The sequence below is a fragment of the Bombus pascuorum genome, chromosome 2 (genome assembly GCF_905332965.1).
Source record: "Bombus pascuorum chromosome 2, iyBomPasc1.1, whole genome shotgun sequence".
Lineage (NCBI taxonomy): Eukaryota > Metazoa > Arthropoda > Insecta > Hymenoptera > Apidae > Bombus > Bombus pascuorum.
The window spans coordinates 18,965,407-18,987,959 of record NC_083489.1 but is presented as its reverse complement, the minus strand read 5'-3'; the positions used below and the strand labels follow the sequence as shown (position 1 = coordinate 18,987,959).

At 32.8% G+C, this 22,553-nt stretch overlaps 6 protein-coding genes across 11 annotated transcripts in view; 1 reads left to right on the top strand and 5 right to left on the bottom strand.

The window, feature by feature from the left end:
- LOC132916881 (general transcription factor IIH subunit 2) overlaps nucleotides 1-22,553 on the top strand; it is an 83,049-nt gene that overhangs the window by 57,862 nt on the left and 2,634 nt on the right. The gene's annotated exons all lie outside the window — the stretch shown is intronic.
- Nucleotides 32-4,235, bottom strand: LOC132904461 (ADP-ribosylation factor 1). 2 transcript variants are annotated; one of them, XM_060954999.1, is made up of 5 exons: nucleotides 4,107-4,235; nucleotides 2,766-2,937; nucleotides 2,450-2,559; nucleotides 2,161-2,286; nucleotides 32-1,938 (listed from the first exon to the last, which is right to left on the bottom strand). In XM_060954999.1, the coding sequence occupies exons 2-5, from the start codon at nucleotides 2,911-2,913 to the stop codon at nucleotides 1,774-1,776; spliced, it is 549 nt and encodes a 182-aa protein (XP_060810982.1). In that variant the 5' UTR covers nucleotides 2,914-2,937; nucleotides 4,107-4,235; the 3' UTR covers nucleotides 32-1,773. The 2 variants fall into 2 exon arrangements, with proteins under 2 accessions (XP_060810982.1, XP_060810980.1); XM_060954997.1 differs by having other exon boundaries at nucleotides 478-1,938; nucleotides 3,812-4,226.
- On the bottom strand, nucleotides 5,438-10,481 carry LOC132904681 (uncharacterized). The gene is made up of 15 exons (XM_060955371.1): nucleotides 9,744-10,481; nucleotides 9,293-9,665; nucleotides 8,996-9,214; nucleotides 8,273-8,443; nucleotides 8,048-8,186; nucleotides 7,786-7,953; nucleotides 7,450-7,711; nucleotides 7,074-7,385; nucleotides 6,771-7,005; nucleotides 6,543-6,703; nucleotides 6,294-6,464; nucleotides 6,059-6,218; nucleotides 5,867-6,001; nucleotides 5,674-5,797; nucleotides 5,438-5,577 (listed from the first exon to the last, which is right to left on the bottom strand). The coding sequence occupies exons 2-15, from the start codon at nucleotides 9,377-9,379 to the stop codon at nucleotides 5,438-5,440; spliced, it is 2,484 nt and encodes an 827-aa protein (XP_060811354.1). The 5' UTR covers nucleotides 9,380-9,665; nucleotides 9,744-10,481.
- Nucleotides 10,583-12,631, bottom strand: LOC132904463 (uncharacterized). The gene is made up of 6 exons (XM_060955002.1): nucleotides 12,100-12,631; nucleotides 11,552-11,746; nucleotides 11,192-11,317; nucleotides 10,992-11,088; nucleotides 10,786-10,907; nucleotides 10,583-10,689 (listed from the first exon to the last, which is right to left on the bottom strand). The coding sequence occupies exons 1-5, from the start codon at nucleotides 12,118-12,120 to the stop codon at nucleotides 10,870-10,872; spliced, it is 477 nt and encodes a 158-aa protein (XP_060810985.1). The 5' UTR covers nucleotides 12,121-12,631; the 3' UTR covers nucleotides 10,583-10,689; nucleotides 10,786-10,869.
- On the bottom strand, nucleotides 13,121-14,638 carry LOC132904466 (uncharacterized). Its single transcript, XM_060955005.1, has 4 exons — nucleotides 14,470-14,638; nucleotides 14,265-14,403; nucleotides 14,052-14,205; nucleotides 13,121-13,983 (listed from the first exon to the last, which is right to left on the bottom strand). The coding sequence occupies exons 1-4, from the start codon at nucleotides 14,626-14,628 to the stop codon at nucleotides 13,830-13,832; spliced, it is 606 nt and encodes a 201-aa protein (XP_060810988.1). The 5' UTR covers nucleotides 14,629-14,638; the 3' UTR covers nucleotides 13,121-13,829.
- On the bottom strand, nucleotides 14,837-22,536 carry LOC132916869 (uncharacterized). 5 transcript variants are annotated; one of them, XM_060977271.1, is made up of 11 exons: nucleotides 22,120-22,534; nucleotides 20,966-21,064; nucleotides 20,701-20,843; nucleotides 20,369-20,609; nucleotides 20,130-20,293; nucleotides 19,935-20,065; nucleotides 19,616-19,825; nucleotides 19,435-19,517; nucleotides 18,253-19,326; nucleotides 16,996-18,165; nucleotides 14,837-16,871 (listed from the first exon to the last, which is right to left on the bottom strand). In XM_060977271.1, the coding sequence occupies exons 2-11, from the start codon at nucleotides 21,018-21,020 to the stop codon at nucleotides 16,774-16,776; spliced, it is 3,369 nt and encodes a 1,122-aa protein (XP_060833254.1). In that variant the 5' UTR covers nucleotides 21,021-21,064; nucleotides 22,120-22,534; the 3' UTR covers nucleotides 14,837-16,773. The 5 variants fall into 5 exon arrangements, with proteins under 5 accessions (XP_060833254.1, XP_060833253.1, XP_060833250.1 ...); XM_060977270.1 differs by having other exon boundaries at nucleotides 16,996-19,326; nucleotides 22,120-22,349; nucleotides 22,439-22,501; XM_060977267.1 differs by having other exon boundaries at nucleotides 16,996-19,326; nucleotides 22,439-22,536.

Sequence of the window (22,553 nt, the reverse complement as noted above, 5' to 3'; positions counted from 1 at the left end):
AGAAAATATTATAATTTTTTTTTTTTTGAAAAAATTATAATAGAAGTCTAGAAAATTTGTAATTTATCCATAACTAATGTATAATTAGTCGATCAAGAAAAAGAAAAGAAAAAGAGGGAAGAGAACTTAAGTTGCTAAATGAAACATGCGGTATAGGTGGTGTGCAGTCTTTAGTAATTAAAAGGGAAAAGTAATCGTGCTTCTTTAACTGAGTACCATCGTCTGAATAAAGGGGATGCATGCAAGGCTGAGCATGAAGCGACGAGGATAGAGATGTGTTTGTTTTCGTCCAATGTAAATAATAGTAATAGTTTCTATGTCATCAGCGTCCACATATGTGCGGAAATCCCTTTATCCTTGTCATTCCTTGCACAATATGCATGCACCCCGAAAAGGAGGACTTTCTATCAATACTATTCGATAAACCAGCCAGAACAAAAACAAACTATTTTAACGGCAAATAACATATAGACTACATAAAGCACAATTACAGTATATTTCACAAATCGTTTAAACATTCATATATAATTATACGAATCTTCGCATATGACGGAAAGGCGATTTGATCAATTAGGGGAAGATTATTTTGTAAAAACAATATATTTTTAAGGACAGGAAAACATTAGGAGATTAAAGGGCTTTGCGAAAATGGCTTCATCTGGCAGACTGCCATGCCAGTTTGGATTGCTGGCTTAGAAATTGCGAGGCCTATCTCTCTTTGCTGCGAGAGGTTCTTTCCTAATCATTTTTTTAACCTTTTTTTTTTACTTTACTCCACATTTTTCATCTCATATTTTTTCCCATTCGAATTTTTTTTATCTGCATTTCCCGCCACGATCGATGCATAATTTCGGAATGTTGACAATATTCTAATTTACCTTATCAAGGTGCAATAAATAAACGATATCTCTTTTACACTGAGATATACATGGTTGACTGACTGTTAGTTTTAATCGCGAGCAGGTGAAGGAGGGTGCAATTACAACACCTGCTGATAGTCACAAGCAGTAAGACAACCATTTTGCATAGTTTTGTATTGTTTTTTACTTTTCTTTTGTCGACGTATACCACTGAAAACTTAAAAAAATAGAAACAAACTTTTGTAACTAGAAACAGTAAGTCATTGCACCGTCAGTTACCACTCACTGCATTTTTTCATGTCAACTGATGGGCCGATGTGACATTTGTAATGTAGTGGACAGAGCAACATTCTCTCATCTATTGATCACATTTTTATCATCGTATTTATATAATGTAATGTACAATATGCAGCTACATTATGATAATCAGTATGTCCAACGCATTCAAACTGACAACACCGTGGGTACTTCACTTTTTTGTTCTTAAGTTTTTTTCCAAAGATATTCAAATTATTAATTAATCAAAGTGTATTGTATGTTTCAGAGTTAGGTACTTTAATACAATTACTTCCAAGTTTTCCACTTTTCTCGTGGTATCTCTGTGTAAAAAGTGTAACTATAATGCTAATATAATAATAATTATAATAGTAAGTTGCACAAGGCAATAGTCTTGTGTGGCCGTTAGAATGTGTGCTTCCGGCCGATTTCCCCACTCCCCTCCCCCCAAAAAACTTCCTGGCACAATGACAACTTTCGACAATCTCCACCCTCCACTTCGAGATCAAAAAGATCTCGCGGTTTGCACTTAGTGTTACCTCTGTTTATATTATTATTCTTTCATGGGGGGGATAGGTGTGCAGCTGATTTTATGATGTTAATATAGCAACTGAATGTTGACAGAATAATGTTCCAATTAGCGATTGGCATTTTTGAGCTGATTAGAGAGCCAATCGAGGCCCTCGTAAAGTCCGTCTCCACTTGTGGCACACGTTGCTTGAATGTACCAATTGCGATTACGAAGAGAGTGGAGTCCCAACTTGTCGGTAATCTCTGCTGCATTCATTGCATTTGGGAGATCCTAAAATATTAATTAATTCATAAGTACAACCTAAAATACATAACTTATTCGTTTAATTTATTCTTCTTTAATTCCATTGATAAAGTCTATACATTTGACATGGGTAATATGCAATGTTTACATAACAAATGTTATATGCTATCAAAATACTCTATGCTCTCATATAACACAATGAAAGAGATACAACTCAGAGCATACTAGTAACTCAGGAACTATACTCACTTGTTTGTTAGCAAATATAAGAAGTACTGCATCTCTAAGTTCATCTTCTGCCAACATTCTCATCAATTCTTCACGCGCTTCACCGATACGTTCCCTATCATTACTGTCAACGACGAATATTAATCCCTGAAAATAAATTTAATCTATGAAAATAATTTTATTAGAGGTAAGGCATATTTTAAGTAAAATGTAAAATAAACTATTATGCCTGTCTAGATAATAATTTTTTACACATAGAGATACAATTTAATTGTTTTCAAGATGAGAATTTAATTAACAAATTGCATACTTGTGTATTTTGAAAGTAATGTCGCCAGAGAGGTCTGATTTTGTCCTGACCACCAACGTCCCATACAGTAAAACTTATATTCTTGTATTCAACTGTTTCTACATTGAAGCCTAAAATTTACGATATTTATTTAGTAAACTATATCACTTAATACACAATATCATTTCCTGTATGTATTAACACACACGCGCGCGCGCGCGCACACACACACACACACACACACACAAAATATATGTAACAATAAATAAATATATATATAATATAAATTATATTCGATATTTAAATAAAAGAAAAATAAAAACAGAACCATATTTACCTATAGTGGGAATTGTAGTAACAATTTCCCCTAACTTTAATTTGTATAATATTGTGGTTTTACCCGCTGCATCAAGGCCTACCATTAAAATCCTCATTTCTTTTTTGCCAAAAAGGCCTTTAAATAATGTTGCAAACATATTCCCCATGATTAATGCTGATTATGTAAATACCTAGAATAATAAAATACTAGATTAATGTCCCATTTTATCATATACACAAAATAAAATTTTAAAAAATCACAGATCAAGAAACTAGAGAGAAAGCTAGATTAAATGAACTGAAGTTTTATTTGATATATATTACATAAAGCAAATCACATAAACAATCTAATTTAATTATATCACAATGAATTCTTTATTCTTCATTCTTTCATAACACTAAACAATATTTACATATGAATATACAAAATATATCTATATCTTATTCAAAGATGTGCATAAACATGTGAATGCTTAATCAAAAAATGATTAACATGGGTAAGAGCATCATTTGCAACAACACGTAATAACGAAAGTAGGACATTATCAAAACATAATTATCACGAAACTGATTTTTAAAATTAGTCGGAAAAGATATATGCCCGACATATGCAAGAACACAATGTACATACGATCAACGTGCAATAATATATATCGGGCTCAAAATTGTTTCGAAATAAATAACTTTCACAAAACGAAATCGATCGAAATAATGGAAAAATTCGAAACGCGTGCACGCGAGTACATAAAAGACACGTTTCGTGGCTGAAAAATAATATGAAAAATTATGTACGTAGACGGCGGTGATAAGAGTAGAAACATGCGTAAAGTGCTCCAATACGCTGACACAAAGGCCGAAAAGCTAACCTGCACATTTACAGGCTAACACGCTTAACAGTAATCAACGAATATTTCGAACAACGTTAAATTATAGACTTTAATTAAATCAAACTAAAATAAAGAAAAAGAAAAAAATATTGTGTGTAGAAGCACGCACGAGATGCTCACGCTGCCCGCTTATTGATTCTCATTTTAATACATCGCTATGATTATCGGAGTAGCATACCGTGTTAAGGATCACTCTTAGAGCGTTTCACACTGGTGATCTTATTCACTTTTCTAAAATCGTCAACAGGCTACCTAAAACGCCAATACCGTGGTATTGCGACAAAGGCGGAAGATATTGTGCGGTTTGCGAAGCCACTGCGTACACCCGGTTGTCTGTCACCTTCGACCTACTCCCCAGCGCAAATCGTCGAAAGGTTCCCCGCTCAAAGTTCCATTATATAGAAACGTCGTCTAATTATTGAGATTCGCCCGTAATGTCACGTTGCTTGGTATAAGCCACTTGCGTTACTTACGTTTTCAGTAAAAAAGATTATATTCACGGGAAACGATAAAACATAAAACCAACACTCTCGAAAAGTACCGTATGTCAAAATGGCGGACGTGGAAAGGATTCATACCTTATGCCACGTATAGGGCCCACAAAATTCTCCGATTGGCTAAGCCGGTCACGTGACCGAGGAAAAATCTTCGGTGATATACCTACAGTACGCTAGGTGGCGATACAGTAAGAGAACACCGGTAAAGTCATCAAAAATTCCGAAAGTGTGTATAGGTGAATAAGCGTGCTCACGGTCATATGCACAAGTCTGGCAACTATCGTGGTGGGGGCAATGCTATTAGTGAAAGCCAAATGTTTCTCGATTTGCCCGCTAAACAGTAAAACACTTTAAGTCAAGAGTTTGAATTGCATATGTGTAATATAGCATAGACACGCGAGTGTATAGTAACTATGCTAAGTATACTATATATGTATATTAGCGGGTGTATAAATATGTATATATATATATTGTTTTCTATAACTTCTAGATCGTAGCGCTCTATGGTTAGTGACTGATTTATAAAGCACGCGTTATGAAGTTAAGAACCTTACCTCCGCTATGAGAATTGCTACTTGTGTATATGACTTTGGACGACGTGGACGTGCTCTAACACCGTTGATGGAAAGGTCCACACTCATGAGAGCGAAATACCCTTTTTCTCTTCTTAATTATCAATTCTAATAATGTAATTATGTCTTATCAATGATCCAAGATCATGTAGTACAAAGTTAAACAGTAGTGTAACCTATTAAGTATATATATTATATATATCTATTTCTCTGTGAAAGAATTTAATTTATTTTGTGCTAATTAAATCATGGTGTCATGTGAATATGAAAAGTAAATGATCAGAAGTAATAAATAATAGGTTATGAGCAGGAATATCAATTTTTGAGTGCTAGTATGTTTTTAGTTTATATATTTTGATTTATGTAATAACTGGAATTATGTTATCGGTATGAATGTTTATGTTTTCTTTTGCATTTATCATTTATTAGAATATTATTAACGCTATTATTAATAACGCTGTTTTATTTTAACTCTCTTTGGTAAACTGTTTTTTATTTTGTTAATGAATCATAATTTTTAAGTAGATTTGTAATTGTTTATTCTTTTATACACCTGGAGTATAATATTTTTCATCTAATGTTCCTTCTCCGTAAAGTTGGCATTCTTCTATATTGTATGGGATATCTGTTAGTATTTCTAATGTTTCGACCAATTTCCCTGGTTTTCTGTAAATATTGTAGTTATTGTACAGTGACCAGCATAGTTAGTGATAAAATATTTATGATTAAATTATGTTACTTTGGTTGGAAAGCAACCGTGATTGTGAAATAACAGCCTTGGTAGTTATATTGACTTGACAATGTTCCATGCCTTTTATCAGTCATAAATTCTTTGGTCTTGGACTTTTTATTTATTTTACAATTTACACTGCATACTAATGAAAATCAATCAATAAGGCCTAGTTAATGTATAATGTTAAAATAATGTTAATGTATATAGATATTAAAGAAGATAACAATTATGGCCATACTTGATAAGTTTCTGATAGTTAATGATAGTTTCTTTGCATCACCTATGTAAACAAGACCAAAATCTAATGTGTATGATGATAATTTTAACACTGGTAACCATATTTGTAGAATTAATTCCAAGTCCTAAAATCACATAATTTAAGGATTTATTATGCTCATTCAAGCAGAACAAAAAAGAAAAATGATTAATACTTGATATCGTTTATCAGAATGTATAATGTGTAATGGTTCTCTTATTGTGATCTTTGGATTATGGAAATCTTGATCTGAACTTGTATTCATTATAGTTTGAATTAATTTCTCTTGTACAATACATGCTATTTTTACCTATAAAACGAATGTTATTCAAAATTTGTATTTCTGCCAAAGGAAAAGATAAATTACTTCAATATATCCATTTGGATTTATGCATATAATTCCAGATTTAGATAGATCTGCTTCTCCATAAACTGATGTAGATTTGATATAAAATGGTTCATATGTTTCTAAAGTTATCTCTATTAGCTTGTTTTTAGTGTTGTACAAAAATAATGTTTTAGTTAGTCTAAGAAAAATAGATTAGGTGAAGAAATATTCTATTCTTTGAATAAGAATATTTATATTTTGTAATTTTACATACTCTAATCTTTTCCTTCGACTTCGTATTACTTTACTGGCGCAACATATAAATGTTCTATCAAATTTAGAAATATTAAAATCCAATGTAGATTTAGTAATATTTGCAGTAACATCAATTTCTACAGGAGAAAAATAATTGCCACTCAGTCTAGCATAATAATTATCTCTGTACCTATTATTATTATATAGTGTCATATAATTCACTGTAGATATTTTACATTGATTTGTATCATAAGTCAGTTATACAAACATATCATTTGGAGCAACTCGTAGAAATCCAAGAATTTTGCAAAAAAATTCTCCTTCGATACTTTCATTTGTTTCCATCATAGCTTTGTATCTTTCAAGTTGTATATCAATAATTAGGGAGGTATTACTTTTGGGTAGGATGAACATTTCTCTAGGGGTAACCTTGTAAGATACCAAAATGTTTTCTTTGTTATTTATATGTACAATATGTTTTTCTTAATATTTTAATAAGATCTAAATGTTTATTCACCGTGCATATTCTTGTATCAATTAAACCATAGTAAGGAAGTATCGAAATTTTTATTTCAATGTCTTTCTTCTCTGCTACATTATTTGCATTAAAGCATATCTCATCTTTTGTATATTTACTTTCACTTTTTGAACATCTATTGGAGCTACTGGTGGTATACTGTTTGGAAATTTCATCATTACACATCCAGGATGAGGTCATGTGTGAGGATTCCCTAAGATAATTCAGAAAATGTAATTGTATATTTTTGATGACTATTACATTGCTATTGAAAATATTTACATGTAACTAGATGTTGTAATATCACTAGTGTTGCTGAATTCACTAGAATTACATGTATGTAAGCCTTTTGAGTATGGATAATGTTTTTCTAAGTGTATTTCACTATTAGTCTTCTGCTTAGTATTTCTTAATTTTGATGCCAATTCGTCAGTAAATGGTGTATGAAAACTAAATGCTACGTTAAAAGGCATTGATTCTAGAACTGGTTTGACTACAAATGTATGCCAGTCAATAATTATAGGCACCACACTTGTATTTGTCAATGATATCTTTCTCTCATATAGGCGACTACCTACAGCTACCATTCCATATCTACAAATATATTTTCTAAAATGCTGAATTTGAATTTTTTAAAATAGAAAAATGTTAGATATACCTAATAGTAGGTATATTAGATTCATTTCTATCAGAAATTGACAATGATATTGGTGATCCAACAACTTGTACACATATCCCTATAGTATACTGTGGTAAACCAGCAATATTTATTTCTAATTCATCTACATAATAACCCCATGTATCAGCAAAAACATAAATGTCCACAGGCATGGCTTTGAAAGGACCAATATCTGAATTTAAGGGATCAACATAGACTACAATACCTGATCCAGGTTGTTTTACCTTGCACAATGCGTCTTCTGTAAATAGAAGAGATTATTCCAAAAATAATATATTTAGAATTTCATAATTTTACGAGTAAACAATATCCAACCTATTAATTTCTTGCGCCGACTAAAAACTCGTTTATAAATGAACCTGATCCGATCTTCTTGCGACTTCCATTTACACGAACACATGATCGGATAAAAGTTCTTTATACGAAGCCAATAATTAGTTGGAATCGAAGTCTCGTTTTTTATTATAAAAGTTTTCTTCTGCACTGAAGGTTGGAATTATTCGTTTCTTTGTAAATATAAATATTTATCTTGTCATTTAGAGGAGTATATTTCCTTTCAAAATTTTAATCAAGATACCTGTTCTTAATGATAAACCTGGAAATTCTATTACAACAGGCTGTGTAACCAGTGGTAAGAAGTTTTCGTGGAATGGTACAATGTTTCCAGAGGAAACCATATCTTGCAAATAGTTATCATTTTCTGTTATGTTGCTCATCTATAGTCATTCAGTCAAATATATATATTATACAATTGCGATAGTAATATTTATGGTTTGATAAAAATGCAAAAACTTTCCACTACCTGAATGATTTCTGAAGTACAAGTACTTAGAAAGGGCTGTTCGCCTGATTCGTCAACTGCCACTTCTTGCATAGAAGGACCTGCTGAAGTATCTTTAAGAACCTCTCCTTGATCCAGATTCGTGTTCATTAGTTCTCGTTCCTCTCGCTTTTTGTACTTGTCTAATAATTTCTGCAGAGTTGTACATTAAGATTGATAATCCATTTGAATTACGCGCTTGAATTCCAAAATATTAGTATAATTTTACATCATTATTATCAGAAAATATTTTATACAATTTTCGTTCTTTTATGGATAGTATACAATAATAACGGATTGCCTTTCTAATTTGCAGAAAATTAAAAATTTGTAATTTTTATTTAAAAAATCTTAAGCGTTTGATTGAAAAATTAAAAATGAAAATTTAAAAGTATGAAATTTTAGATTAAATAACTTAAGATTTAAAAAAATAAACCTTTGTATTTGGCATGTCCGAGCATATTTTTCATTTCTTTGTTTTTTCGTACTGTGAAACTTCAAGGAAACATATTTTTAAAAAATTTAGAGCTTGTGTAATTTTATACTATATAATCACCAGTAATCTCTTTGTGTCCTTAGAGTGGACATCCAAGTTGTTTATCAGATTTGCGATATCTCCTCAGAAGGGATAGCCGAGCACAAAGGGTTAATAAATTAAAAAAAAAGTGTTTATTTGTGATCTTCAAAATTACTAATTAAATGTACCATGTGCTGTCTAGATTTTCCCGCCATATCCAAAGCAAGTTTGAGACTATCTGCCTGCCACTTTACTTTAACAAAATTATTCATTAACAGTGGCGTATCGTCGTTTAGTGGAAAATAAAATATAACATAAAGTGATTCGATGAAACATTCGATGCCCAGCATTATCATCTTCCGTGAATCTCCCACGAAACATGGTATAAATAAAGATTGCACGATCCCCTAGAAATTATAAAAATAAATAGTAAACCAAATATTTTCCCAAAATCAAATTTTTGAAAAATTAAACAAATATTTAACCTCTGAAACTGGTGTGATAGTTATTTCAATTTTTTTAGTGCCTCTAGCTGATACTTCTCCTTTTTCAGGACACACGCAAAGTTTCATCTTTGACGAATCTAAACCATTAACTTCACCCCACGAATAATTCAATGAGTCATCAGCGAGATTTTTTAATATTAAAACATAAGTTTCCTTGACACCGATGTATAGAATCCTGTCACGCGTAATAATCTTAATAAGAAATATTAAGCTTTTTAAGTAACATAAACTATCTTAAAATTACAAGCCTCGTGGGTCTAATGATACCCATGCTTATTATATGCTCTTGCCACAGTAGGTCGAATTGGTTTAGGTTTACTAAATCGTGGTGATAAAATAATTCATCTGCTTCCTACAATATGGTAAATTTGTATAATTTTGTAACACAATAAAGATGACAACAGAAATGAAAAATTAATGAAAGCCTTACTAACTGACACGTTGATGTTCCTTCTTCAAATTCTTCTTCTAATAATTCCCCTATCATTTCTTCTTTGTCTTCTTCTTCTTCGTAATTTGATCGGGGATATTTGATATCTGATGGCATATCCAAGATATGTTTCAATATTTCTTCTGTTGTTCGATCACTGATCAATTAAAATACGATTGTAAATAGATACTGGACCTTGGTAATTGTAAATAATCTTCCTTTGTTTATGTTAAAATAAATAATGAAAGAATGATGATTATAGACTTTCTCACTCTCGTGTGAGAAGTAGGAATTAATAATTAATGTAAATAAATTGCTTGCAATATAATAAATGATAATGCAAGGCTAATAGATATATGAGAGCTTCAAATCTCTAAATGTAAATTCAACATTAAAATTGACGCACGTTTTATCCTCCTCATCCATCATGTATTGCAACCAAACTTCGACATCGGCGATCCAAATGTCTACAGACTGATAACGAGTATTCTTTTAAAAAAATATTTCTATTCTAATTGACAAGTTAGTAAAGGGAATAAAATAATTTTACAGCTGGACATTTTCGTCGTTTTGTGGTGCATTCTTTCGTTTGCAGATCCGTATTTTTTGGTATTGCATCAACTGGTATATCTTCTATGTATAATCTAATATAATTCGATGAACGTCAAATGCATTAATTTTCACAGTAACAACTCAAAATTAATATTATTGTTCGTAACAATATTTTTTTTAGCCGTAAACTCACTGTAGAACAGCAAAATAATAATTTGGCTGTAAATCTTTATACTCAGCCGTTACAGTAAAATAGTGAACGGAAGTTGGAGCGAAAACTCCTTGGTCTGGATTAATGTGAAGCAATTCTAAGGGAAAATAATTCTTTGTATGTATTCTGTGCATGTCAGTTTGCACGTTTCGTTTCATCCAGGAAAAATGCATGCTGATCTCACTATTCAAAAATAATCATAGTGTATTTATTCAATTAACAGTTACTAAACTAAAATTGTTTTATTATTAAATTTATGGTAACAAATATATGGTATACCTAATATTGTTTACAGCAATGATGCATTGCCCGATACTGTCAGGGGTATTGGTGCTCAGGTTTATGTAATAATTCGCTTGATTATCAATATTTTTTTCCAATGGTGTTAATTTCATTAAATGCTGTAATTTTACTTATTTTAATTGTCATCTTTCATATTTAAATTAATCCTATTTTGCACCGAGTTTATAGTATAAATACTTTACTAAGCTGGATGAAATTGGGTTCATATATTAATCCATCACCGATTATCTCTGTTTCCAGCAAGGTACAATTATCGCATAATATGTATAATTTTTCCACCTGACGAAAATGATAATTAAAGGTCAGAAGTGGATAAACGAGTCGAAGAAAATTAACGATGCCGATATATTTTTATATGAATAGGGTAATGAATTATTTTTACATGAATTCCATAGCACTCTGGTGAGAAGTACATATGAAAATCCAGTTCTTCGTTTGTGTTCAGTGCAAAATACGCAGGCCACACGGTAAAACAGGATAATTTTAAACTATTTTTTTCTGTGATATCCTAAAATAAAAAGATATACAATGGGAATGGAGAAAAAGATACTAAACGAAATCTTTTTAAATAAGAAGATATTTAAGAAGAATTTCTTCTTTAATGAATCGGATAGAAATAGGAAGTGATTTTACTATAATGGGAATGGAGAAAAAGATACTAAACGAAATCTTTTTAAATAAGAAGATATTTAAGAAGAATTTCTTTTTTAATGAATCGGATAGAAATAGGAAGTGATTTTACTATAATGTTCATAGAGAACCAGTCTGCCTCGCTCATTATGAAAAACTGACCCTCTCCGCCGACGTTCTTGAATTTGATAAGTACATAAGCTTCTTCTCCTACAAAGGCTTTCTTACAATCGAAAGTCATGCTTACGAAATTATTGCCTTCCGTCATCCAGGTAGATAAGGTTTCAGAGCTATTTAATGTAAAAGACTAAAAAAACCAAAGTCATGATGACGTGTGAAATCATTACAACTTTATCGTTATTTGAGCTAAAAATTTCTTGTCTCTGATATCAAGGTCAATGTAATATCGTTCAAGCTCTATATTCTCACTATCACAAATTTAAAAAAAGAATGGGAAGATAAATAGTTCTAACAAGGGAAGTTACCCAAATGTATTATTGAAATAATAAAATAATTAAAATATCTTATCTGTGATTTAATATATGATTCAAAAAAACAAAATTATTTTCAATATATTTAAAAGAATGACTGACGCTTGATCCATAAGAAGTCAGACGACAGCTATAATAGGTATTCTTATCGTTGCTAAAAATATCGTACTTCTAAACTATCGAATGACATTGCTATCTCTGGATGCCAAGCTTGACTCAATACTTCCGTGTATGTGTCCGAATATGTGAACAATATTTCTTCCGTCAGGCAAGTTCCTATATAGAAAAAATATTTCAAAAGAGCAGTTATATCTCTTCAGTTCTTTTTACCTTACACTTATACTTTATTTCTTTATTATTCTTCTACATCTAAGCAAATCAGGTTATGTCCATATTCGGATGCCCACCTGAATACATTTTCTGAAAATCTTTTTACAAACCTTTCGGTCCGTCGTGGTTTGAACTTTTTAAAGGCGAAATATCTATCCCATATCTTTCTTTTCGTTCTCAAGTTAACAAAATCTCGAAGATGGTATCCCGCTGGGGATAGCCATCCACATGTTATTTAACAATTAAGTTAGAAAAATTTACCAAATGTCCAGCTGGACAAATTGTAAAGTACAAATTAAATAATAAAAAAAAAATAAAATTTGTAAGGTTAAGATTTAAGATCCGTGATAAAATGAGTTTATAATTCTGTGTTGAACAACGTTATGCATCTCGGCTATTGATATAAGGTTTAAATAGAAGGGTTTGCAACGCTAAGGAGCAGTATGAAATATAATATCATGTCCAAAAGTGCAAAAGTATATTGCTACAAATATTAGTTGATCATGAATTTATAGCACATTCGAAAGAGTAATTTGATTTTCATTGATTTTGAGTTCTGGTTTACACAAATTACTGTCTATTTAATTATAAAGTGAGTTACCTTCTTATTGTAGCCTTCCCTTAAACTATATTCTTCATATCTATTTTATCTATATATAGTAATTTTTATACCGAACAAAATAGGAGGGTCTTTGTATCCGTGCAGCCGGATAATCACCGAACTTCCATGTTGAACTTTTAACACCAATACTTCTTCTGGTGTATCAATATCGTCGCAACGGAACAGGATGATCAATCGCAGCTGCATTCCCGGCGGAACGATGCCTCTGTTCTCTACCACAGGCTGCACTATAACACGGAACTTGGAACGATACGGTCTCCCTTCTATTTGAAATCTTGCTGGGATATTGCTGACATTTTGCAGTATAACTATTTTCTGCCATATAATAAAATCGGTTAGAAAATGGTCTTCGAGTTTTTTTATTTCTCACTCTCGCTTTAGTTTCAATCGAAAAAGACGTTTAAGAAAAAAAATTATTTGGCGTAAAATTCATATACATGCAAACTTATATCTTTTGGGTGCATTTAAAAAAAATTTGCTTTACCCACTGAATATTATAGCGAGTGGAATACTTCGGATATTTTGCATATTTCTTTATATTGAATTCTAAATATTCGTATCAATGCATAAAAATCATTAATCTATTAACAATAATTCTTCTGTATTTGTGTCACATTTAAGAAATGTTCTAATATAAAAAAAATAAAATTTGATCGCAGCAAAATTAACCCTTCAAGAGTACAACCCAAGAGAGATCCTTACAATTCAACAAATATAGTATTATAATTCATACTATAATCAAACATAATATTTTAAATTTCACATCTTCATACATGACATGATATAATTATTAATATTTATTTCCTATAAAAAATTGAAAATATGTATCTTTCACACTTGATATCAGACATATAGGAAATCTTCAGGATAATGGGACGATTATTTTCGAAAAAAGGTATTCTAAATTCTTTTTCATTTCGTTGCACTGCCGAAGGATTAAATGAAAATTAGTCGAGACGAACCTTATACATCTTTTTCAATTTAAAATTACGAAATTGCACGTAATTCGTGTTGGCCACTAATATACTCTTTTGGGTATCAGATCTTAGTATGCTTCTTTTCATTCGATTGTTCAAACCTGATCGTAGCTTGGAGTAAGACCTGGTTCAGAAATTTTGATACGAAGATTATGAAATTCAACGTTTTTAACCGTTATTTAATAGATATACTTATTGACATAAAGTTTTGGTAACGATGTCACGTGTATCAATGATCGCTTAAGTTTTGATTTTGGTTTTTGTCTTGATAATTCTATCAGTTTTCTATATTCGTCCCAAATCTTCACTTTTGGTGGATCTATTGCTAACTCACTATGATGTATGTCTAAAAAAGTTGTTGATGATTTTTTATATGTTAAATAACAACTTTATTAAGTATTCTACCTAAATCTGCTTCACATTCTTCAAAATCAACATCTTTAGATTTTAACTCGTCATGTTTAGATTTCAAGTCTTCCTGAACGCTATGTTTCAGCAGTTTAATGTCAGCTGGACAAGCATTTTGTAACCTATTTTTGTAGATCTGTAAAAATGACGGACATTTGACTATTGTGGTTTCTCTGTTAGTCAAAAATATGAAGATACTAACGCAGAGTAGATAGGTCGATTTTTGTTGCAAAACCACGTCTTTTTGAGTAGTATTAATAAAACCATATGACATTTTCCAATTATCATTTCTGTATTGTACCATACTTTCAAGTCTTCTTTGGACAGATTGAGTATATGTTTTGCTATCATTATCTTCCATCTGGATAAGACTCATTTTATAAAAAAAATTTGTCAGTCAATCTTTAATTACGATTAACAAATGAAATCGCAAATGAATACATTGCATGCTTAGTTATTTAAATATTTTTTGTGGGTGTTAAATAAAATTTGAACAAATATATATATGGTGATTAAGGAATAAATAATTAGAACACAGTAACGATTATGATGAAAAATAAATATGTAGATTAATTTTGACACTATGGTTTATTTGGAAACAATTTTTTATATAAAGGTTTAGAGAATGAAGTTCTATGTACAAAAGGAGTACGTTAGTAAAATACTAGGATTTTATATTCCTGGCCGTACATCGTGCAAAATAGTTTCTTCTTATATCGAGATATAATTAAAAATCGGTCTCGTTACGTGCAGTTCTTCCTCTTTTTATTTTATTGCGAGAGCAGACTGCTTATAATTAAACGCTTGAATCTAGTTTAACCCTATTATAATTAATTATTATTTACGTTGACGAAAAAACGTCAGATTTCATTTAACATTGTCGCGATAATCACAATAAGGTACACTTATTTATATTTATCGTAAATTGTATTTCGTACATACAAAGAATTCGTGTATCTTTCTTTGCCTTCTAAACCCATATACATACACATACATATGTATAATTATTTCAACACGCATAAACATTATATGCACGTATTTTTAATTATTTTCCCTTCTCTGTTACATATATGACATTATAGATTACGCTTTGTACAGTCTATTAAATAAACAAGCGAGAGAGATCTTACGGATTCTCAACGTTGCCTATTCCTATAATACGTTCAACGAGACCTCCACCATCGTTCACACAAGTATTAATTCTTTGTCTTAAGATATAAAAAATTGGTACACTTTCGTTCTTTTCGTCAAAAGCATTATAGCGCAGAAAGCTATTAGCGTTTCGAAAAGCATCGTAGTTATTCGACAGATATCTTGGACATTAATTGTACATGTGTAATTATGTATCGGGCAACCTGAAAAGGAATGGGAGCTTGATAATAATGAGACGCGCATGATATTGCATTAAACAACACTGTATTTTGCTGTCCTTTTTTCATCTTCTTTCTTTTGTTTTAAAAGCCTTATAGATTTAAAAAGTATGTGTTTATTTCTTTTTATAAGAGTGCACTTATTTTAATCTATTAAGAATAAGCATACACAGTCCTTGAAACGCAAAAAAAGAAAAAAAAATGAATTTTTGCGTTCGCGTAAATAATTTACAACGCACGAATTTAAATATTATTGCGAATGTTCATGTTAGAATAATACGATTTTAGAAATCAAAGAGTATTAAATTATAATTTATATGGATCTTGTAGTGAAGAAAGGTATATGTATTAGCATAGAGTCAAACTAGGTTCAAGTTTTATATAAAAAATCATCGCGATAGAAGTAGTTGAAGTATTTGATTCTTTTCTCTCGTTTTTTTTTTTTAACAATATATTTACATTGTGAAATGCCAATTTGTTCTTTGATAATTACCAATAAATTCTTCGCGACTTTTCTCTAAAACCTGACCAAATATATCGTGCTATATAAGCTTGGACTTTGTATGCAGGGGAATAAAGGTCTTTATTAAAAGCCTATTATTGTGTGGAAAATATAAAACCCCAGATTATACTTCACTATCCTACAAATACAATGCTTAGTTCAAACGTGTAATGGATTTTCCTGAAAGATGCAATATGTTTTCTTTTTGCGTTTACTCTCTCTCGCTCTCTCTCTCTCTCTCTCTCTCTCTTTCTTCACATTTATAAATTAAACGAATAAAAATTAAGATTCCAGCGAATTTGGGACACTGAAACATGAATTTCTAAAACATAATTATTTATCCATTAATCTATTATTCTAGATTTCTGTGTAATTATGATCCTGTTATTATTTTTTCCTTTTCTTCTTTTTACAATATACCAGCCATATTTATTTTCTGTTCTTTTTCTTTCACATTGTATCTGTTTTCAGCTGGAAAAATTGTGAATAATTTCATTGCAATTGTACGAATTTAATGTTCTTACATATATACAATCCACGATCATCCCTTAAGCGTACAACTTCCATTGTAAATTGTATAGTTCGATGCATAATCGTTTATTCATTTCGCAAAATATTAATGTTAAGTGTCTCTTCACTTGCCAAGTCCGAGCGCAGCATACTGTTCTTCCGTCACTTCTGTCATCATTAGATTTCCATCAGGTAAGAGTAAGACTACTCTTCTGGTTCCACCTAACATAATAATGCAATTAAATTTTAATAATATATCCCTTTACTTTAGTTTTCACTATCAATTTTTATTTCTTAATATATAGTTTAAAAAATTTGAAACGAATGTTTAAATTCGGTACATTACCTGGAGTAGGTTCTTCCGCTTGTACAACTTGAGCTACAACTTGGCCGTGGCCATCGCCATCTTCTTGTCCCTCCGTCACATCCGCCGTATTCGTGCTGTCCATGATAGACATTACCATTGGATTTTCAGTAGGTTCTGTACCACCTTCCTTTACATAGAACTGCGAAGCCAGATTTACTTGATCAGGTATTAATTGAGCTACAGCTTCCGCCACAGCGTGATCCAACGTTAAAACAGAGCCTTCGTCTCCTTGTTGCTCTGTGGTAACATATACACATTGTTGTTCGCCATCAGCATCTCGAGTTACCAATAATGTCTGACCATCCTCAGCTTGACCAGCCACTTGATAAACAACACCATCCTCTCCAGTTATTGTTACCAAGTTTGACGTATCTTCGGTTACCTTCCTCTCTTCCGGTATTTTTTCTTCAGCTTTTACATCGGTAGACGCGATTGCTATTGTGTTAGTCGAGGTAACAGTGGCTGTGGTTAATCCTGCTGCAATAGAGGATTCACTGGTTGGTGTCGCTTCTGTTAAAGGTGTCGTCGTGGTTGTGGCTGGTGTGGCCACGGCAGGAGCTGTATCATCCAAACAAGGAAGATCCGGCGCAGGAACAGATACATTCGTCAAATTGATTTGCGCTGGCTCGCTGGTCTGAACGATCGTTCCTGTCGTTCCACCGGGACTCATTTCGACTCTCATTATTCCACCACCCTCTGTAAGAGAATCAAGAGAAGGTAGAACTAATTCTGTGGTGGTGGTTGTAGCGGAGACGTCTATACTCTCTGATGTAGTTGTAGTGGTTTTAATGGTGGACAACGGAGTTCCTGTAGATTCAAGTTCAGGTTCTGGTTCAGCCGGTTGTTCGACGGGTTCACCATCCGGTCCAATGATACGGCCCGTCAATGGACAAAGAGTAAACGGCCTAGGTGGACTATCAGGCTCCGTAGTGGCAATGGTATCAGCTTCAGGAGGTGGAAGCTCTGGTTCAACATCGCTGCTACTCTCTTCGGAGCCTACCTCGTGGAACTCCATATGAAGTCCATCACCTTCCGCCAATTTACTTTCTTTCAGTTTATTTCCTGGAGTGGCCGTCGCTGGTGTTTCAGTCAATTTCCCTCTGCCTCGACCGGCGGTAACACGAGCAGCTGCTAGGAGGCCGCGGCCACCTGGTTTAATGATACCTGCTGCTTCTTGAGCTTTCCTTTTTGCCATTAATAACTTTTGCTGCGGAGATAATAATGACTGTGGCTTACCAACTGGGGTTTTCGAAGATTGTTTAGCCTGTTGCACTGGACTAGTTCCAGACTTTACCACTTGCTTCGGCTGTGGGCTAATCACCGTAAACTTTGGTCTAACTTGAGTAACATTTCCAGGACTCACCGAGTTGCTTTGCGTAGTTACAGTCGTCGTACGTTTTTGTAGTACCTGGCGTGTTTGCTGGGACTGAACTTGTTTCGGGGCTGGCGCCCTAACAGGTGTGCGAATTGTTGACCCAATTCCAAGTACGCTAGTTGGTGTCGTCGCACGCAGTGGAGGTCTGGGTAACAAAGGTCGACCGTCCGCACTGCGTTGGCCTGTAACAGGTCCAGGACGTATTCCTGTACTTATTCTTGGCTGCAAAGTTATGGGAGCCGGCACCGCGGTCACGACATGTATCTGCGGTAACTGTGTCGGATCTGGTTTCGGCTGGATCTTTATAGGCTCTGTTTTCTGTGTACCTCCTGCTTTATTCGTAACAGGCTTAGAAACTACTTTCATCTGCGTTACTACTTGACTTCCATCCATTTTAGAAACCACTTTTACCGGGGTTACAGAATTCGATTGCGATGCGGATATTACTTGCTTCCTTACTACGTTAGTATTATCTCGATTTTGAACCATCAAAACACCTTGTGTGGTTGGCGAACCTTTTACAGCTAATTTTCCGCTAGGGGACGAGTCCAACTTGATGATGCCATCTTTCCGTGACATTACGTAAACACCCGATGTTAAATTAGGCATTTGCTTCGGGTCAACTTTAACAACTCCTTTGGCATTCGCAACTAAGACTGGTTGTTGATTAGATTTTGCTCCTTCGGGAGATTGAAGTCCCAATGAAGTCGCAAGATCTGTAGACGATCCACTTGCTCTATTAGACCCGTTTGATTGAGCATTAGCACGATTAAATGCGCGTTGAATCATATCACTTCGACCCAACAACTTTTCCTCCTCAGACTCTCCAGTCCAGTCTTCATCACTACCTGTGTCGCCTTTAGTCCGTTTAGCAGCGCTGCTGCCACCATCCTCAGAATCACTCTCGGAATAATCCATCTTTCTTTTACCTAATACTAAACAAATTTCGGAATCTTAATATGTTTCCAACATTTGTAGTGTATATACAATTCTTACGAAAAGTACAGGTCACTAGTATAGACTATATTATAAAATATACATACGGTCATTGTCTTCGTCTTTCATGGAACCGCACCATTGCTTCACTTGATCCATTGCTTTTGATTTACTTGATCGCATAGGTCGTCTACATACAGAAAATTTGTAATTTGAAGTGTTATTTTAACAAATATAGAGAACACAATGAAAATTGTAGAAACTGTAGGCAAAAAATAATTGCCTTACCCTACTTGACCTGCGGTACTTGGTCCAGGTTTAGCTTCAGCTTTTATAATTGCTTTTTGTGCAGGATGAGCACCTCGACCTGCTGCCTTAACAGTAGCTTGCTGTTGAGCTGCTTTCAATTCTTTTTTTTTAGCAAGGTTTCTTTCAAATTCTTCTAACAAATGTTTACACGTAGCTACATGCTCAGCAGGCTCCCATCTATTATGCTCACTGTAATTATTCGCATATTTTTATCTCCGAATATTTTTAATATCTTTCGTAATTTATCGTATTATTCTCCTATCTAAAAATTTACAGTTATATTATAAATTAAACTTACTGTCCAAAACCTTCCCATTTTAATAGATATTCCGAACATCTTTTTTTCGGGTTAAACCGTTTCGCTAAGATTTTTTCTACTACGTACTCTTCATCGCTTGAATCATCATCACCGGCTTTATTTGATTTAGTCTGTAATAAATAGATTATTAGCTTTTTACATACGTTAAAGTTATTGAAATGTAACGAAACTGACCTTGAGTTTTATTGTCGGTCTCAATTTTGGTTTTTCTTTCTTTTCTACTTCATCGAAAGATTCGTTACTTTTTTGATTCTTTGCTTCCATAGTTTTACTATCCTTTTTACTATCGTCTTCCGGTTGTCCGTTTCTAATTACTTTACGGACTACTATGGGTTTTCCTATAATAGTACAGAATACCTTAAGTGCATTGATCATTTAAATCAAAATAAAATTATTGCTTTTTTGATATGTACCTTCTGCATTAGTGGTTATTTGATTTTGCCTTGGTACATCCTGCATTTTTGCATTACTAATTTTCGTAAATGTTTGTATAGTTTTCCCTGCTGCAATCCAGGAATCTCTTATGTGTGTATCCATCTTACACCATTTTTGATACAGTTTCCATGAATTTGTTGAGTCCCTATCTGAACCTTCCTGTTGGATTTGTGAATCTTTCCATAAAAGGAAAGCCCATACTTGTGCTTTTTGCTCATTCTACAAATGTTAAAATAAGATAGTGATATTCTTATCCCAATGTTATTTCTCAATGACATTATGATTTAATAGTGGTGTAAGGATTACTAACATTACTATTTTCACGAAAATGTGAAATTTGGGTGCAAGCGCCTTCCTTTGTACGATGCTCTTGGAATTCTTCAATAAAATGAAAAACTGAATGGCACTGTCCACACACAAGAACATCTAATCTTCCCATCTCTTCTTGTGCAGCTAATAACATAATAAAACTTATTATTTTATGTATCTATACAATAGTTATATTTATAGCAGCAAAATAAACAAAGGCTTGTTGTTTGCGTAGCATATTACTAATGACAAATTGTAAATATTACCTTTAATAGCAGTAGGATTACTATTAATGGCCGAAGGGCCATCGCCACCCTCCATTTTGTTCAATAATGTATTCAAGTCTCTATCCACAAGGTTCTTTTCTAAAAAAAAATAACATTTTCTTTTAAATTCTACTGAGACTGTCCACTGACAACTTGACTCATATTATAGCAAGCATATAAGACAAAACAAATTATCAATGACAATACATTAATAACAGATTAATTCAATTATTCAATAATTCTTTGAACATTATATTATAAATTTTAAATTCACAGTTCAGTTATTATATACTAACATGAACATATATTATCTCTTCTCTACAAGTAAACTAAAATTTCAATGATAAGATCCATATTTTAGATTAATTAACTAATTAGCAGGTAAAAGAAAATAAAACTTAATTACATCAAAATATATATTGTGACAAATAATATCTATCCTTTGTATAATAAATAGACTGTGGGCCTTTATGCATTTTTATATTTTTACAAATATAATCAAAGACATGAAATTTAAATAGAAGTTTGTTGCACCTATCATATATTATAGCAAATATTATTTTCGATATTTTGCACCCTTAAATGTATTTTTGTATTTTGAAACTTCCATAAATACATAAAAATATACAATCTAATAATAAATATTATGTAGCACTTATAACGTATATTAATTAGCAAATGCATGAATGAACTTTTACAAATGAATTTTTTAACAATTTATATAATAAATTCGTTGAATAAACCTATTTTCTTTAAACAAACAGTGTAAAAACATTATTAGATCGCTTCTGTAGCATATCCTAATTAAAAGAAAAAAAGCCGTAACATTCGGAATTCGAAGTTTCGCGGGTGTCAGAAAAATTTATACGCAACATGCCGGTGGAAATCGAACTGCGAACATTTTTTAACAAGACACCACTGCCGTTGTTACGGCTAATTCGATGATCCACTCAACACACACTGCTATGTACAATAATTCCCTGAATTATTCTCGCACGATTAGAAGCATTATCACGAGGAAATATCTTACGGCGGGGCCTTTTTTATTTAAACTAAATGAATTCCCGCATAAATGGTAAGACGTCGAGAGGCACACAGCATGGAGTCATTGTAAACGCGGCCAGTGGCGTAAGTTACCAACGAATAAAACTCACAAATAAATTTGTTCTTGAAATAGTAGCCGGTTCACTGTGAAAGATATGTACGATATAAACAATTATACTAATTGCCGATAACACGAGCGTTCAGAATTCACGGGAACATTTAGAAACGATGCCATCGCCGCTGCCGCCGCCGCCACAGACTCGTCCTCTGTCTATCATGAGCAAGCCGATGCTCGTCAAGATGGCTCTCGTCACGAAAACTCTCCCCGACTATTCACTTCCTGTCTACCCATGAATATTTTTTGAACACACTTAATGCCCATTACCGATTTCAATCCGATCGAGTGTTAAACCAATGATAACAACTTACACCCGGTAAACCGTGGAAAAATTAGATCTTCCCGATCTGGAAATAATTGCTGTTGCTGCACGAGATGGTATGAAAACAGTGATCGCGTCTGACGACAGTGGCGCCATGGCGCCTG